Here is a 17,021-nt window from a genome sequence, read left to right as displayed (position 1 = left end):
CCTCGCAGGACGCATAGCTGGTGTGATGAGCTCAGGGATCCGTCATGATAATCACCCCGAGTCACTACACCTGGTGATGGTTTGTAGACGATACTAGTTCACGAGAAAACAGTTAGGCTTTCGGCGTTGCCAATAGGGAGCTAGAGCTAGTTTGATTTTTCCAACGGAAGAACCATAATTCTCATAGGCAGACTTGATGTTGGAATGCTTGAGTTTACATACCTGCTTCTCTTCTGAGCTAGATTAGGAAAGCTTTGTCAGAGCTGTGTTTGAAGGCATTGGTGATGTTTGCTGACAGAGGTGAGTACGAGTCACGTATGTCTCATGGTTTGTGCTCAACTGCATGTTTCAGGGGAATGGCTGGTCTCATGCAGGGAAGCTTGCTTTTTCAGGAACCTTAGAGTTCCCAGCCTGTGGTTCTGTGGTCAGTTACAGGGCCTGTGGCACTCAGACAAGGTGTCTGGTCATCCGCAGACTGCCACGATTGTACATGGAATGTTAGTGTACACATGTGGGTCTTAAAGATTAACAACCTACTGATTCCATTGCACAGCCCAAATCCCTGCACAAGCTCTAAGAACACAGGTGTTTTGCCTTTAGTAGCTGGAGGGAAGTGAGTTTTCATTACTTAGTGTGAGTCGGCCCTGACCTTAACTCACAGAGGTTGAGAGCAGGGAAGTTTTTAGGTGCTCAGTACTGCAGCACCTAAGAGCAAGAATCAGCACATGGACTCCCCACAGGAAACAGTTCAGACCATCTCCAGCCCTTCCTGCCGGGTGCCTTGGCATTTGAGCTTTTCAAGCTAAGGTACTGCCTTCCTGGGAAGGAGCAATGAGAATGCTTGCCTCATGAGCGCCAGGCACCAGATCCCATCCTCAGCACTACAGACTCTGGATGTGATGACATCCACTTGCCTGCCTAGCATTCATGTGGGGGTAGGAGAACCAGGAGTTCAAGGTTGGCTACATACTGAGTTCAGGGACACATGAGACCCTGTCCCCCACCCCAAAGAGAAAAAAAGCAACATATATTGTGGGAGGCCAGCTCCCACCTTTTAAGGGTTTCTATGAGGAGGAGAAAGGGATATGAAACTTTTAGATAGAAAGACAGTGAAGAGGAGACAGACAGAAACACAGGACAGCTTCAGGAGGACCTGGATCAAAATCCAATGGCCCCTTCTGTCTCTTCAAAAGGGATTTTTATAACATGCCAAGGGGCGGGGCAAAAGACCTCCCCCTTTCAAGATCAAAGCACATTGCACAGCCAAGTGCAGACCCTTCCAAACACCTAGTAACCACTTCTGTGGTCAAATCATCCCCTTATGCAGCCCTGCTGGGTAAAGCAAGCTCAGATTCTTGGACCCTGCGTAAATTCTCACTAGGAAACCTCTGTGGGTCCCCACAATATATTCATTTTTAAGGGTTGAGATGTTATAACCAAGAAATTTATTCAAATCATTTGTGACTTGAGAAACTTTGGGATAAATCTTTCTTTGTGCCTTTTCCTTCTTACTCTGTGCTGTGTGCTTCTGTTCACTTACTGCTTTACTTAGACATTTTTGCATTGCCCAAGATGGAGCAGAGAGCTCACATAGTGAGGCAAGCCCTGCCACTGACCTGCTCTTCCACCCCAACTTGTACATTTCCAGGAAATGCTAAATGGGAGCGGGGAGACAAGTTTCAGATTTTCAGGATGTACATATAAGTAAACGTGACCACGTGTGATACTTGCGAAACATAGAGGATTTATTTCTCATAATAATGAAGAATGGGGTGTAGTTAGCCTGACTTTTCTTCAGACATCTTCCTTTTTAGTTTTCTAAAGAGGTGGTTCTGAGGAGACGAGTTGATGCTCGGAACTCTTCAAATGCAGTATTTCCAGAAGCATTCTGAGACAGGCCTCTGTTGCTTATGTTGTTTCCTGGTTCTTGCCAAAAGACGACTCAGTACAGTGTTAGAGTCTTGTCCAGAGAAAGCCTGAAACAGAGGTCCAGAAAAATAGATAAGCGACCCTGAATTCAGAGTCCTCACTGGGGGCTCCTTGGAGCTCTCTCCAGCTCTCACCCAGTCTGCTTAACCCTGTGGTTCCTTGAGTTCCCCTGTCCTCTCCGTGACCATTCTGTGCGGGGCTTCTGTCGGTGATAGGCTCTGGACACTTAGCCTTCTATGTAATAGATCTTTTCTGTTAAAATTGGCTTGTTTTAAAGGTTGAGCCACAGTTTTCTTTTTATTCTAGAATAAAGTGGGAACACCCTACATACATGGTTTTAGGCCTTAGGGATAATCCTTGCACTGGATAGTTTTATGTCAACTTGACACAAGCTAGAGTCATCCGTTAGGATCCTCAATTGAGAAAATGCCTTCATAAGATCTAGCTGTAGGGAAGCCTATGCGGCATTTTCTTAATTAGTGATTGATGGAGGAGGGCCCAACCCATGGTGGGTGGTGCCATCCCTGGGCTGCTGGTCCTTGGTTCCATAAGAAAGCAGGCTGAGCAAACCATGAGGAGCAAGCCAGTAAGCAGCACCCCTCCATGGTCTCTGCATCAGCTCCTGCCTCCAGGTTCATGTCCTGATGTAGCACTAATCTTAAAAGGTCTTACTAATGAAAACAAACCTGGAGCCAGGTATTGGGGTAAATGCTGAAAGATCAGAGAAACAGAACAAGCCACAGGCACCTCGCCTCGCCAACTCCTCAGCTGATCTCGTTTCCTCAAACTGGAAGCCTCTGAGTCCTCATCCAAATGGATCTCAGCTGTACTGCTGCTCAAAAACCTAAAAGCTTAACAGGCTCTAGTTCCTGGTCCTCACGCCTTATGTACCTTTCTGCTTCCTGCCATCACTTCCTGGGATTAAAGGTGTGTGTCACCCTGCCTCGCTGTTTCCAGTGTGGCTTTGAACTCACAAGAGATCCAGAGGGATCTCTGCCTTTGGAATACTAGGATTAAAGGTGTGAGTGCCACCATTTTCTGGCTTCTATATCTAGTGGCTGTTCTGTTCTCCGACCCCAGATAAGTTTATTAGGGTGCACAATATATTGGGGAACACAATATCATCCTGACTTCCTTCAGTGATGAACAGTGCTGTGGAAGTGTAAGCCAAATAAACCTTTTTCTCCCCAAGTTGCTTTGATCACGGTGTTCCATCACAGCAATAGTAACCCTAACTAGACTGCCTTCTGTGTAGAAGCATGTAAACATCTGAGTGATGACTTTTCCATAGCTGCACACAGAAGCCCTCCTAGTCCGTGAGGGCTTTAGGTGGTGCTCACTGTCTCTGGGATCTCACGGCAGGGAGGTTGCTGACAGAATACTGGTGGCTGTTAAAAGAACAGAGGTGTCTCTGGTCCGGGTCCATGAATGTTGATCTCATAATTTCTTGGGAGACCCTTACATAGTCATGAACACTGACTGTCACGGCAGAAGGCAAGGCCAAGGGAGACCCCTCAGAAAGCATACAGTGGTCCCCACTAACTTCACACCTTTTGTGTGTGTCCTGTCACTCACTCTATGCCCCAGCCTTTGTACCACTCTTCATCCTGGGGAGGGGGCACATCATCCTTCCATTCCCTTCCTGTGGTGCCCCACGCTGACTAATGTATCCGTCCCTGCAGATCTGTTGAACTGCAGGTTTGACTAGTAGGCCCTGGTGGTGTGGAGACGCTGCGTTTCACACCAGCTTCGCTAGTGATGGTGGTGCTGCTGGGGTCACGTGGCAGGGCAGTGGATGGCAAAGGCCCTGCCGCTCTTTTCTCTTACAGGTCTCTGTAATTTACCCAGAACAGGTGCTTGTTAAGTTCTTTTTTTTTTTTTTTTTTGGTTTTTGAGACAGGGTTTCTCTGTGTAGCTTTGGAGCCTTTCCTGGATCTCACTCTGTAGACCACGCTAGCCTCAAACTCACAGAGATCCGCCTGCCTCTGCCTCCCGAGTGCTGGGACTAAAGGCGTGTGCCACCACTGTCCAGCTTTCTTATTAAGTTCTTGTTACAGTTATATATCCATATTCTATGAATCAGTTTAGAAAAATTATGTTTGGAAGAAGACTGGCCGATCACTTTAAGATGTGATTTCCACCAAGAACACTCTTAGGTCATGAATTAAGGGTTCTGTAAAATTGAATATGAGATGTTCAGCTTTTCTCCCTCAGAACCTAGAGTCCTTACCTTTCTCAAGCTTCCCCTTGGGGTGGGAGTATCATCACTGGAATCTGGAAAACAGTTTGACACCATGTCATCAGACCTACTGGTTCTTGTATTTCTTTTGTAAAAGTAGGGGCTTACTGTGTAGACTAAGCTGGCCTCACAGAGATCCACCTGTGGCATTTGCCTCCACACCTAGCAGTTATGCTGATTTTAAAACATACAAAATCTAAGGTTCCAAGGCTGGAAAGACAGCTCATAGCTGCACAGGACCCAGATCCCCAGGACCATATAAAAGCAGAGTGAGCATGGAGGCCGCCTTCATCCCTTAACACTCACTCAGAAGGTAGAGAAGGATCCCTGGAACAAACTGGCTTCTAAAAGAGCTGGATTAAGGTGGTCCAGGCTCAGGTAGAGACCTGCCTCAGTAAATAAAGTGAGGAGAGCTGGGGAAAACACCTGCTGTCAACTTTGCCCCCCACACGATCCCATGCCCCCCCACATGCACACCACACGTGCAAAGAAGGAAAAAAATAGAACATCCCTACATGATGTCTAGTTTCCAGTCCCTTCCACGCTGAGGCACTGTGTGCCTGAATGCAGACAGAGATGCCTCACCACTTCTAATTTTCTCATTAACCATTCATAGTTTGTCAAAAATACAGTTGGACTGTCAGCAATGTCTTCTGAAAGACTCTCCATCCTGTACCCAGATGTTCTGAGCACTGTATCAGTGTGTGGAGAAAACAGTCAAATCTGTAATCGTCTCCATCAGTTTGTTGTTTGTTGAGATGGGGTCTCAGGCTGTCCTCAGACTTACAGGCTTACAAGTGGGAGTCACCACGTCCGGTGCTACTCATCTGACCTGCTAAGCATTCTACTTGCTTTTTGGTTTTGTTGTTTTGTTTTGTTTTTGTTTTTGCTGTTGTTGGTTTGGGGGAGAGAGAGAGAGAGAGAGAGAGAGAGAGAGAGAGAGAGAGAGAGAGAGAGAGAGAGAGAGAGAGAGAGAGAATGAGAATTTGTAGCCTAGACTTGCCTCAGACTCACAATCCTGCCTCAAGCCTCTAAGTGCTGAGATTGCATGATGCCTGGCACAGACTGTCCTTACCATTCCTGTGCACTGATTAAGAAACTGAGACACAGAGAGATTAAAAACATTGTAAAGATGTAGTAAGTGGGACACAAAGATTTACGTTTGGCCTCAGTGGCGCTGGGTACCCAGCATTGCCTGCCTTAAACAGTCTGTATAAAAAGAGTTCCGTCTGTCCTGGGGCGCCTGGGCTTGCAGCACTTGCTGAAGCCGGAGGGGTGGACAGAGGGTGGTGTAGGCTAAGAGGGTCTTGGGAGATGTTGTTTCATATAGTTCAGCTTCTAGAGCTTTCTCTGATAGCTAGCATAGAAGGCAACTTTAGTAGCCATGGAAGCCACCCATAAGCCCGAGAATACCTTCACCTGCTTCCCCAAGGCCTTCGCCTGCCTCTGTGCCCATTGCCTGTCGCAGTGTCTGCAGGAGGGCCATCCTTTCCAGCTCCTCCAGAGCCAGGTGAGCATCTTCTTCAAGCACTGTGGGGTAGAGACAGACAAGTAGCCCACCCTGGCCTTCACCTGGCCGCCTCTGGTCCCTGTCTTTGGTGAGTACCAGGACAGGGAGGTGGATCTGGAACTCCAAATGAGGACTTGGTGATCTGTCACAGTGGCATTTAGCAGAAATAAAGGTGCTACACAAGCCAGCAGGAGTCTAAAAGTGGGGAACCCATGGACCACCCCTCCTGCTATTGCAGCCACCTGCCTTGGGCAGGAGAGGGAGGCAGTGCCACGAGACCCCAAATGCCAGTTTGGCTCAGAGAGTCTGATTTGTCTCCCCTTATCCATTGCTACCTGTTGGCCCTTCCTTTTGAGGTGTGTGAGTGGGAGACTGAAGAAAGCATGGTGGCACCCCTACTGTACCTCACAGTGGGGATTCACCTGACCTTCAAATGCCACATTGTGACTTCTGTGTGAAATGTGACTGACACCCAAGGTGTATGGGGTCTGTATGGTAAGTGAGGGAAATGTGGTGCATGCATGTAAGGTATGCATGATAGGTATACTTGGGGTGTGTGCTATGTGCAAGCCATGTATGGTAAGTGTGTGGTGTGAGGTGTAAGTACATGCAGCATGTGTGGCAAATGTGTGTAAAGAGTGATAACAGGTATGAGTTGTGTTCTGCATGCAACGGGTGTATACACTGAGGGCATGCAGGGTGTGTGGTAAATGTACTGGGTGTGTATGCTAAGTGCATGCAAAATGTGTGTGAGCAGTGGAGGCTGACAGTGGGACATGTGTCTTGGGTAGGCACCAGCCTGTTGAGATGCTCTGGGAGTCGGGCTGGAAAGCCACACATGACCCTGGATGCTGCAGGCTGACAAATATTCATCTGTAACCTTAATGGGAAGACAATAGCAAAGTGTTATAAAGGCATCTGAGTGCATTCACAGTATTCCTTGGGAATACTAATGAAAACCTTCCCCTTTGGTAATGCTGAAGGGATTTGTGAGGAGCCAACCTGAGGAACTTCCCTGTGTGGGGTCTGAGTAAGAGGCCATCCTCATTTCAGCTTCTATTGTGGATGTTTAAAGTGGCGTCAGGACCAGAGCATTCCTGGTTTCTTTTTGCAGTGTGTACTGGCCCTTTTAAAAGAACAGAATTGGTTCCTGCCTGGTTTTGACCAACAGGCTAAGTGCCAGTGTGACTCCAGTGACGCCAGCAGCTGATTGGCAGAATGTGAGTGATGCTCAGAAACGAGGAGGATGCTGGCAGGAGACTAGAAAGTGTAACAGCAACGGTGTGGAGGAGAGCCTGCCGGAGAAAATGTCTGAAAGCACCCAGAAACGGGCCGGGAAGCTGGCTCCATAGGGAAGACCCTTGCCACCAAGTCTGCCCACGTGCTAGAGAACCAGCCCCTTCAAGTCTTCCTCTGACCACCACACTGTGTGCATGCACACAGGATAAACATAAAGGAAATTTTGTTTTAAGTAGCCAAGCTAAATATTAAATCCAGTTACATTTTTATGGAATCTAACACACAACCTAAATGCCAAATTAAGGGATTGTGATAAAATTTCTAGTTTTTTTTTTAATTTAATTTGAACTTGAGCATTAAGACAAAAGGAAAACATAAACATACTTGGTGTCTATGAGGCACCCAGCTTCAGCTGCCACTGTGCTTAATTAAGCCTTTTGTTTCATACAACACAGATGACTGCTTTCTAACTCACATGACAAAGTAAGTACCCGACTAGTCTGGAGCTGAAGAAACCACCCCTATACTCAACCAGTCCACTCAAAACTGAAGGTAATGTTCTAATAAGTACCCGACTAGTCTGCAGCTGGAGAAACCACCCCTATACTCAACCAGTCCACTCAAAACTGAAGGTAATGTTCTAAACTCAGTCCAATTTCTATAAACAAAACTGACCACTATGAAAGCTTGAGCTACATTTGCGACATGAAATAAGCAATGCTGCTTGTCTGTGTTTAGAGAAGACACACAGGAAGGGTCCCCTGATCCTCTCCTCAAAGCATGGTTACACCTACAGAAGACCCCCTTTAGCCAGAATCCCTTTCCTACTCCTGAGTGGCACCTAGAACTGATAAAAAGTCACCTCACCTGGAAGCCGAAGAGTCTTTGCACCAGTGTCAGTGACGGGAAGGGACGGGAGTGGGTTCAGGAGTCCGAGGAAGAGCAGGCAGCAGAAGGCCAGCCTATCCATGATGATGGAGAGAAATCCTGCTGGGCTTCTGCTCCGGAGAACTTCCGACTCTCTCCTCATTGAGGGATTGCCCGTTTTATCTATCATCCTGTGACCTCAGATGTCCCCTCCAAAAAAATAAAATGAATTTATTGGCTAGGGAGGCTAAAAGGTAATCACTTTGCATTGATGTAATTTTTCAAAGTAACAATTCATAGACAATAAATCTACTGGCTTGTGGACTGGTGTACAAAGTGAGTATTCTGCAAAGCACTGCAGAGTTTATAAATCTGGCAAAATAAGGAACTCGGCCATAAATCACAAATGAAAGACAGGGTTAGACATGATATGGCCAAGGCAGAAGGACAAAGATTGATGAGTTGAAGAAGAAGTGATGCAGGGTATGACGTGAAATATGTCAGCTTTTTAGAAAATCTTTGAGTTGTGACTAGATGAATTGTCATGTTGTATTAAACCAGTTTGAAATAGTAAAGACAGAGCAAGCATTGCTCAAAACCCAAGTCCAGTGTATGCATGTGGTTTCCTGTAAAATCACAAGCACTCAAGTCTTCAGAGCAAAATATCCTCAGAGCGGGATGACACCCGTCACGGAAGACTGGAGTGGTCTCCACATTGCCCCACCATACCACGCCTGGGCAGTGGCTTCCTGAGACTCACTGCAGCCCAGCAAAGCGCTGCTGTTAGCAGCTAATTCACATCACCTGAGTTCTGTGCTCAGACCTTTTCGAGTACGCGTGTGAGTGTGTGCATGCGTTTATATGTGTGCATGCGCACGTGTGTGTGTGTGTGTGTGTGTGTGTGTGTGTGTGTCTGTGTCTGTGTCTGTGTCTGTGTCTGTGTCAGTGTATCTGTGTGACAACTGTGGTCCAACATACCACAGGCTGAAGCAAGAGGGCCCCGAATTTAAGGCCAGTCTGGGCTACATCCATGAGCCTTCATTCAACCTACAGGTACCAGATTTGAAGCCTAAGACCCCAGTGAGTGTGTAAGTTGGTAGATGATAGAGAGTAACTACAGGAAATGGCAATAGAAGCCAGTCGGCTCAAGACGCGCCGTGTGGGATTGGTGTGGACAAAGCTGAAAGTGGTTGTCTTGGGATAGACTGTCTTTCCTAAGATGCTGTGCCGTAGGCAGGGGATGCAGCTCAGTCGGCGTGCTTGCGTGAAGTCCTGAGTTCAATCTTCAGCATAAACCAGATGTGGTGATACGGTAATGCCAACGCTTGGGTGATGGAAGTTCAAGGTCTGTACATCTTTTTAAAAGTCTATGCTGGGGTCAGGCATGGCAGCCCATGCACTTCATCCCAGTACACAGGAGGCAGAGGCAGGCAGATCTCTGAGTTTGAGACCAGCCTGGCCTACAGAGTGAGTTCCAGGACAGCCAGGGCTACACAGAGAAACCCTGTCTTAAACAAAACAAAACCAGAAGTCTATGATAGATGTGTTTGCATGTATGCAGTGTGTGCACATACACATGTACATCAATCATGTTCTGCCTTTGCCACCAGGTGGGGAATAGGCCAACCAGTCCAGGGGTCTTTGGTGACCCTTGAGGACAGTTGTGGGAGGAAGCAGTGAAGTCACCCTTTTCCCTCCACCAGAGGCTGGTTGCTTGCCAAGCTTTGTCATTCCCTGGTGACTCAGGGGTCCTCCTGACGGTTAGTGACAGTTTTACTGCATGGCCTAATTAAGTTACTATGGAAGGCCTAGACCTCAATGAAAATCAGCATCTTCTTCAACAGGCTGTCAATGACAATGTCACCTTGTCCCAGAAATGCTCTGAGCCTTCAGCCCCCACAGTTGGTGTGTGAAGGTGTATAAAGCACTACTGTAGATGCCACCCTCTGAGCATAGCAGCCATCTTCATCAGAGACCCTGATCCCTCAAGATTAGGCCGCACAGAAAGGGGGTGGGGTGCGAACGGTCCTCAGACCTCACCTGAGATCACAACCACTCCTCCTGTGCTCCCCCCACACCTACCCACAGCTTACTGATTCTGTGCAGCTGTACACGGTCTCAGAAGACACTTATTACCTAGAGCGCAGACAGATAACTGGAGGGAGGACTCCATCTATAGGGAGTGAGTCTTCACTGATGTAGCTGCTTGGGGAGGTCCACGCTCCTGTTTGCCACCCCTCCCTCATCCTCTGTAAGCCCACCAAACTCACCAGTTTGTCAGGTTTAAGGTGTGTGGAAGCACAGCTCCAGTCTGTGGTTGGTGGGAGCAGGTGCTGGCTCAGATGTCCCCAGGGAGAGTTGGAACTCCACTCCAAGAGCTGTGGCTTCACATCTGGGCTGGGACATCTGCGAACAGTGACCACCTCAATGGAATGCCATGTCTTTAGCTGGCTGCAAAGCTCTTGTTAAAACAGAGAGATCCAGGTGTGGTCGTGCGTACCTGTAGTCCCAGCATTTGGGAGATAGAGGCAGGGGGATCTGCCAGCCTGGACTACAAAGCAAGACCTTGTCATAAAACAAAACAAAATCATAGGCTACTGGCACATGAAGAGACTTTTAATATATAACAACTAAGTAAGTCATTGTAGGTTTGTATGTCGGGTAACTGGTTACTGGTTATTCCCTCTACCCAAAATGCTGTTGCCCCAGACAGCTATATAGCTAACTCAGTCCCCCCTACTTTAATGGGCAAACTTTATTTAAACTTGCAAACTGTATTTTCCATCCTTATGTGTGTGTGTGTGTGTGTGTGTGTGTGTGTGTGTGTTGCATGTGCATGCCTGTATATTCACATGTGAAGGGAGCTGTGCACATGTCCCTGAATGAACACAGAGAGGTCAGGGATCAACGTCAGGTGCATATATTCCTCTACAGCTCTTCGGCTTATTTCTGAGGAGCTCAGCAATCAGCTAGACTAACCGACCAGCAAGCTACAGGGATCCTCCTGCTTCCATCACCCCCTAATGGTGATGTGCCCACCGTTAGTTACAGGTGTGGCACCTGCACCCGGGTTTTTTTCATGGGATATGAACCCAGGACCTCACACTTGTCTTGTAAGCACTTTACCCACAGAGCCACCTCTCCAGCCCCAAATCTATATCCTTAATGGGCAAACTTACTTAAATTTGCAGGTTGGCATCTCCCACCCCTGTATTCTCAGCCTCTTTCCTTACATTTTAAGTATGTCATATTCACAGTCCATGTCATGTTTTGTTGATATGTTGTGCTTACTGGGGTTATGATCTACACAGATGAGCTACCCCAGGTGCCTGCCCACTCCTCTCACACAGCAAGTGCCCAAGCACCATTAATGCCTGATCCTTTAGCCTTGAGCACAGTGCTTGGGTTCTGTGTGTGTCCTTTCAAATGAAGCTTGTTGCCTGGTTATCTATCAACCCCTGTGGTGGTTTGGGTGAGAATGGCCCTGTGGGCTCATCATATACTTGAATGTTTAGTCCCCAGCTAGTGGAACTGTTTAGGAAGGATTAGGAGATGTAGCCTTGTTGAAGGAGGTGTGTCACTGGGGCTGGGCTGGGGAGGGCTTGCTTTCAGGTTTCCAAAGTCCATGTCAGGCCCAGACACACACACACACACACACACACACACACACACACACACACACACACACACCTGCAACTTAAGAGACCATATGTGAGCTCTCAGCTACTGCTCTAGCACCATGTCTGCCTGTCTGCCCCCGTGCTCCCCACCATGATGATCATGGACTCACCCTCTGAATCTGAGCAAGCTCCAATTAAATGCTTCCTTTTATAAGCTGCCCTGGTCATGGTGTCTCCTCACAGTGATGGGACAGTGACTAAGATACGCCCTCCCCCAAAGTGTGACTTCAGATAATAGCCTTCATAACTCTGTGGGTTCATAATTCTGGCATTAACCATGGACTGTTGAAAGCCTGTTGCTGGCCTCACTGAGGAAATGACCTCACTGCCCACCTGGAGGCTAGCCCAGGCTAGCCACTGGGCCTGCCTCCCCTTATATCTTATCTCCAGCAGTTTAATCTGGAGAATTCACAAGGCATCTTGAGAAAGACTAAGGACCAAATCAGAAGTTTTGAGGCCAAAGCTCAGAAGCTGCCCAAGTCCCATGCATTCTCTTGGTCCAAGCAAGCCCTCAGGCCAGCCTCAATTCCAGGACTGGTGAACTGGTCTGTCGGGCTGCTCTACCAAAGTCCCACTGATGGGGCCTCAGAGATGGAGGAGGTCAACATATGGTAGCATCTGCTTCCTGGTGTATGCAATGGCTGTCCTCTCTGCTTGTCTCTGTTCTGTTCTGTTCTCTTACATGCATCTGTGTGTGCACATGTGGAGACCAGTGGTCAACCTCTGGTGTCATTCCTTAGGAGCTACCCATGTTATTTTTTGAGACAGTCTCTCGCTGGCCTGGGGCTCACCAATTTGACTAGGTTAGATGGCCAGTGAGCCCTAGAGGTCTGCCTTTGTCCACCTCCCCAGGGCCAAGATAGAAGCACATGCCACTGCATTTGGCTTTTCTACATGCATTCTGGGTAATCAAACTCACTCTCATGCTGTGTTGCAAGCACTTTCCTGGGTCATCTTTCCCCCCTCCCTGGTCTCTTTCTAGACACCCATCAGACTAGAGTAGAGCTCACCCACCATAATGACCTTGGTTTTTACCCAATCACCTCTGTCTCCTTAATCCAGTCACATTCTGGTGTGCTGGGGGTAGGACTTGAGCATGTGAATTTGTGGGGGTCGAAGTCAGTCTCCAACAGGATCTCATCTCTTAAAGGGAAGAACATGAAGCACCACAGGGAAAAGGAGCCTGAGGACCCGGGTACCATCACATCAGTCCCTCCTCTAGACCTCCTCTCCTATCCAACAGACTCCCTTCCCAGGACTTTTCACAGCCCAGAGTCAGGCACCACTATGGAAGTGACAAGCTAACACTTTGGCCTTGGCCTTCCAGACTCTAGAACTGTGAGAAGTCACCTCTGTTGCTTCAACTACCCAGTCCACATAGCTTTGTGACAGCAGGCAGGGCCAGCTCATGAGGGGTGCTGGGTGACTGTCTTATTGCCAGCTTGATAGCAATCAGAGTCATCTAGACCCCCTGAGTGTGTCTGGGTGCCAGACTAACTGAACATGGGACACACATGGCTAGCCTTCCAGTCTCTGAACCGAACTGCTCTGCTCTGCCTCCCTCTGGGATGTGCTGACCCCTCTGAGAACATAAGCAAAATAAGCCCTTCCTCCCTCAGGCTCCTCTGTCAGATGTCTGCTCACAGCAACCCGGAAGTACTTGACACAGATGTATTAAATTATACTAAAAAAAAAAAAAAAAAAAACATTTACAAGATGGTAGCACAAAAGAACCCAACTATACAAAATTTGTCCTTCTTTTCTACATAGCAGTTTCCACAGATAGAAAGGAATTCACAGGTCTCCCAGGGGAGTCCCAGAAGAAATGTGTCCTGCTGCTCTGTGTTCTGGTCTTTTTAGGGAACGACCTCCAGGTTAGCATGCTCCAGAAGTGTGTTCACATCCACTTTCAAATGGGTCAGCAGGGTGCTGTCCACCGTGGTTGCACATGGGGAGGAAGCACATTCAGGAGCATAACTGAGGAAGCTGTGCATCCTGGCTTTGGGCAGGGGGAATGACTGTAAATGCATGTGTGCACACAGGTGTCTATTCTTGTTTTGTGTGTATGTGTGTGCCTGTTTGTCTGTGTGTTGTGTGCCTGTAGAGGCCAGAAGAGGCCATCAGATCCCCTAGGACTGGATTTACAAATGGTTATGAGCTGCCATACGGGTTCTGAGAGCTGAACCCAGGTCCTCTGCAAGAGCAGCAAGTGTTCTTAACCACTGGGCCATCTCTCTAGCCCTACACATCTCCTTATAAAAAAATTTTTTTTAATGAATCTTTTAGGTTTGTAAACAAAATAATGTGTTTCATTATGGCCTCTTCATACATATGTATTGTTGTACTCTGTTCTCATTCCTCTCTCCAATACCCTCCTTTCCATCCCTACCCCTTCCCACAGCATCTTACTGAGCTAGCTAACACTCAGGGACTCAGTTCTGGATGCCAGGCAAGCATAGACATGAGAGAACAAGTTGACAAGGGCATCCTCACAGGACACCCAACTCAAGTCAACCCTTGAGCCCCAGGCTGTCTTCCCAATCCAGTCAGAATGTCCATGTCCCCACCACCCTGTGTGAGTGAAGCAGATGACCTAGGCCACACTCAGGCTTTCTCTCAAAGCTAAGCAGTTTTGGCATCACATACAGGAGGCCCAAGGCTCTGAGCACAGCCTGCATGTCTGTTGAAACTCTAATCCCAGGATGATGGAGGTCACGGGAGAAACAGTGTGAGCTCAGATCAGGAGGGCAGGGTCTTCAGAGTGTGATTGCTGCCCTCTTAAAAAAGAGAGACTTGAGGATTCTGTTCATGTAAAAATATAGTGAGAGAAGTCCACTGTCCACAGAGCAGGACCTGCACCCTCATCAGGACTGAACCACTAGCACTGTGGACATGGTTATGCAGCCTCCAAGACAGGGAAGGCTTGTCTTGTGCAAGTCCCCTCAGGCTATAGTGTCCTTTTCTGGAATATGGAACAGACTACAGCAGTCAACACATGCCTCCAGAGCCTAGGAGTGGGTGCAGAGTGTGATGACATTCCCACTTCTCAAGTGACAGATGCTGGCTCAGGCCGGGCAGGACTATTGGTGGTTTTGCTGTCTTGGGCATGACCTTGACCATATTGGAAGGTGGAAGGTGTGTACTAATCCCTTTTCAAGGGTAGGCCCTGGGCTCAGGGGCCCCTCCACTGCAGGGTATCCAGAAAGAATAACTTCATGCTACTAGACCGTGTAGCTCTGTCCATCACATCAAGAACAGATGAGCACACAGGGAACAGATGGCCACAGCCAGAGCTCTATTCCACAGAGCCTAGTTCACATGCTGAGGTTGCTGTAAACACTCTAGTGCAAACCTCTAGCACACCGTGCCACCATGGGATGCTTCAGGCAGTGTGTGCAGACTGATGCTTCGATTTGGGATGTTGTTTCTTCAGGAGAGGTAGCTACAGCTGTCCTTGTGACCCAGAAGGTCACCTCCCAAGGATCAATGGGCTGCCGAAGGGATGGTGCTGTGTCTGGGTATAATCCAGCATCGATGTGTCACACACCCGCGTGACGGGGACAGGAAGGGTGACGTACAGTAAACATCCGCTCTAGTTATTGATTTGATTCATCCCATTACCCAATGACTCACATGTCACCTCACCAGTGTCGGGACAGCTTCGCCAGTGCATTGTCCTATTATCGATATTAAAGGAGACTGAGAGCCAGCTGTGGAGCGCAACGGAAGTGAAAAAAAATCAAAACACAGCCGTGCCACAAATGACACTGTGAGGAGTGCTGAGGAGCAGCCACCTGCATGATTTTCCTTCATGACTAGTGGGTGGTGTGTGTATAATATGTGTACACACTCAGGTGGGTGTGTGCCCATGTGTTCGCACGCGTTTGGAGGACAGAGGCCAAGGTTAGGCATATTCTGAAGTTGCTTTCACCCCATATTTGCAACGGTCTCTCACTGAACCTGGAGCTCATTGATTTGGCTAGACGATCTGACCCCTGTACTCCAGCTTGTCTCCTCCCCTCCTGCCCCCAGCACTGGGTTCCAGGTGTGTGCCACCCACCATGCCTGGCTTTTTCATGGGTGCTGGAGATCCACACTCAGATCCCATGTTTGCATGACACCCACTTCACCCACTCAGCTTCTCTCTAGCCCCGTTTCATGATATTTACTATTTCCTGTCTGGACTCAATGGGATGGAAGGGGTGGGCTGAGATCTATCCCCTAAAATCCATGTTAAAACCCTAAAGCCCAAACTCTCTGAATAAGACTGTATTTGGAGACAAAGTCTCTGAAGCAGTGATTGAGCTGACGGTGGACTCTGAACTAAGATGGCTAGTGTCCTTGCAGGGAGAGGTCAAGAGGCAGCCAAAGGGACAGCTGTGGAGCACCTGGGGAAGACCCCATCTACAAGCCAAGGAGGCCTTAGAAGGACCCACCCACAGCACCTCACACTTCAGCCTCCAGAAGCTTCTCTCAGTTCCTATGAGAAGACAAATTTGTTGGTAAAGAGGCCCAGCCACTGGAGTAGACTACTTCAGTAGTCTAATGCTAGTTCTACCAGGGGAAGGGGTGATGTGGGAGGGGGCGGGTAGGAGCAGGGCAGGAAGTCCAGAGGACAACTTTGGATATTGTTTCTCAGGTGCTGTCTGACCTGTTTTCTTTGTCTTTCTTTCTCTCTTGGTTTTTCAAGATAGAGTTTCTTTGTGTAACAGCCCTGGCTGTCCTAGAACTTACTCTGTAGATCAGACTGACCTCGAACTCACTGAGATCCACCTGCCTCTGCCTCCCAAGTGCTGAGACTAAAGGCATATGCCACCATACCTGGCTGCAACCTGTCTTCTTGGATTAGGGTCTGTCACTGAATCTGGAACTCAGTGACTAGGCTAGCGTTAAGATTTGAGTATGAAATGTTCCTCATAGGTTCATGTGTTTGAACACTGTCTCCCACCAGGTGGTGCTGTCTGTTTATGAAACTGTTAGGGGGAGCGCTTTGCTGGAGGAAGTATGCCACTGGGGTGGGCCTCAAGGTTGGGGTACCCTGGCCCCACTAAGTGTTCCCTCACTCTGCTCCATGTGTGTGGATAAAATGTGATTTCTGCTTCCTGACTGTGAGGCTGTCTCTGTCCTGAGGCCACCCCATCCTCTAGTATGATGGACTATCCCTCTGAACTGTGATGCTGGAACAATCTTTCTTCCCAGTGATACTGTTGATCATCGTGTTCTCTCAGAGCAACAGAATGCACTGGAACAGCTGGGCTAGCCAGCCAGCATGTCCAGGAGCACTAGGACAGCTGTGTTAGCCAGCCAGCATGCCTGGGAGCCCTGGGACAGCTGGGCTAGCCGGCCAGCATGCCCAGGAGCACTGGGACAGCTGTGCTAGCCGGCCAGCATGCCCAGGAGCACTGGGACAGCTGTGCTAGCCGGCCAGCATGCCCAGGAGCACTGGGACAGCTGTGCTAGCCGGCCAGCATGCCCAGGAGCACTGGGACAGCTGGGCTAGCCGGCCAGCATGCCCGGGAGCTGCTTGTTTCAGCCTCCCAGCACTGGAAGTACAAGT

At 48.6% G+C, this 17,021-nt stretch overlaps 1 protein-coding gene across 1 annotated transcript; it reads right to left on the bottom strand.

The window, feature by feature from the left end:
- Positions 1-1,724: 1,724 nt before the first annotated feature.
- Positions 1,725-7,887, bottom strand: Uts2 (urotensin 2). The gene is made up of 4 exons (XM_059256291.1): positions 7,785-7,887; positions 5,588-5,698; positions 4,160-4,203; positions 1,725-1,976 (listed from the first exon to the last, which is right to left on the bottom strand). Exons 1-4 carry the CDS (start codon positions 7,885-7,887, stop codon positions 1,863-1,865), a joined length of 372 nt encoding a protein of 123 aa, XP_059112274.1. The 3' UTR covers positions 1,725-1,862.
- Positions 7,888-17,021: the final 9,134 nt, after the last annotated feature.

This window comes from Peromyscus eremicus, chromosome 2 (genome assembly GCF_949786415.1).
Source record: "Peromyscus eremicus chromosome 2, PerEre_H2_v1, whole genome shotgun sequence".
Lineage (NCBI taxonomy): Eukaryota > Metazoa > Chordata > Mammalia > Rodentia > Cricetidae > Peromyscus > Peromyscus eremicus.
Note: the sequence above shows the minus strand (reverse complement) of the source record. Positions and strands in the feature narration are given on the sequence as shown.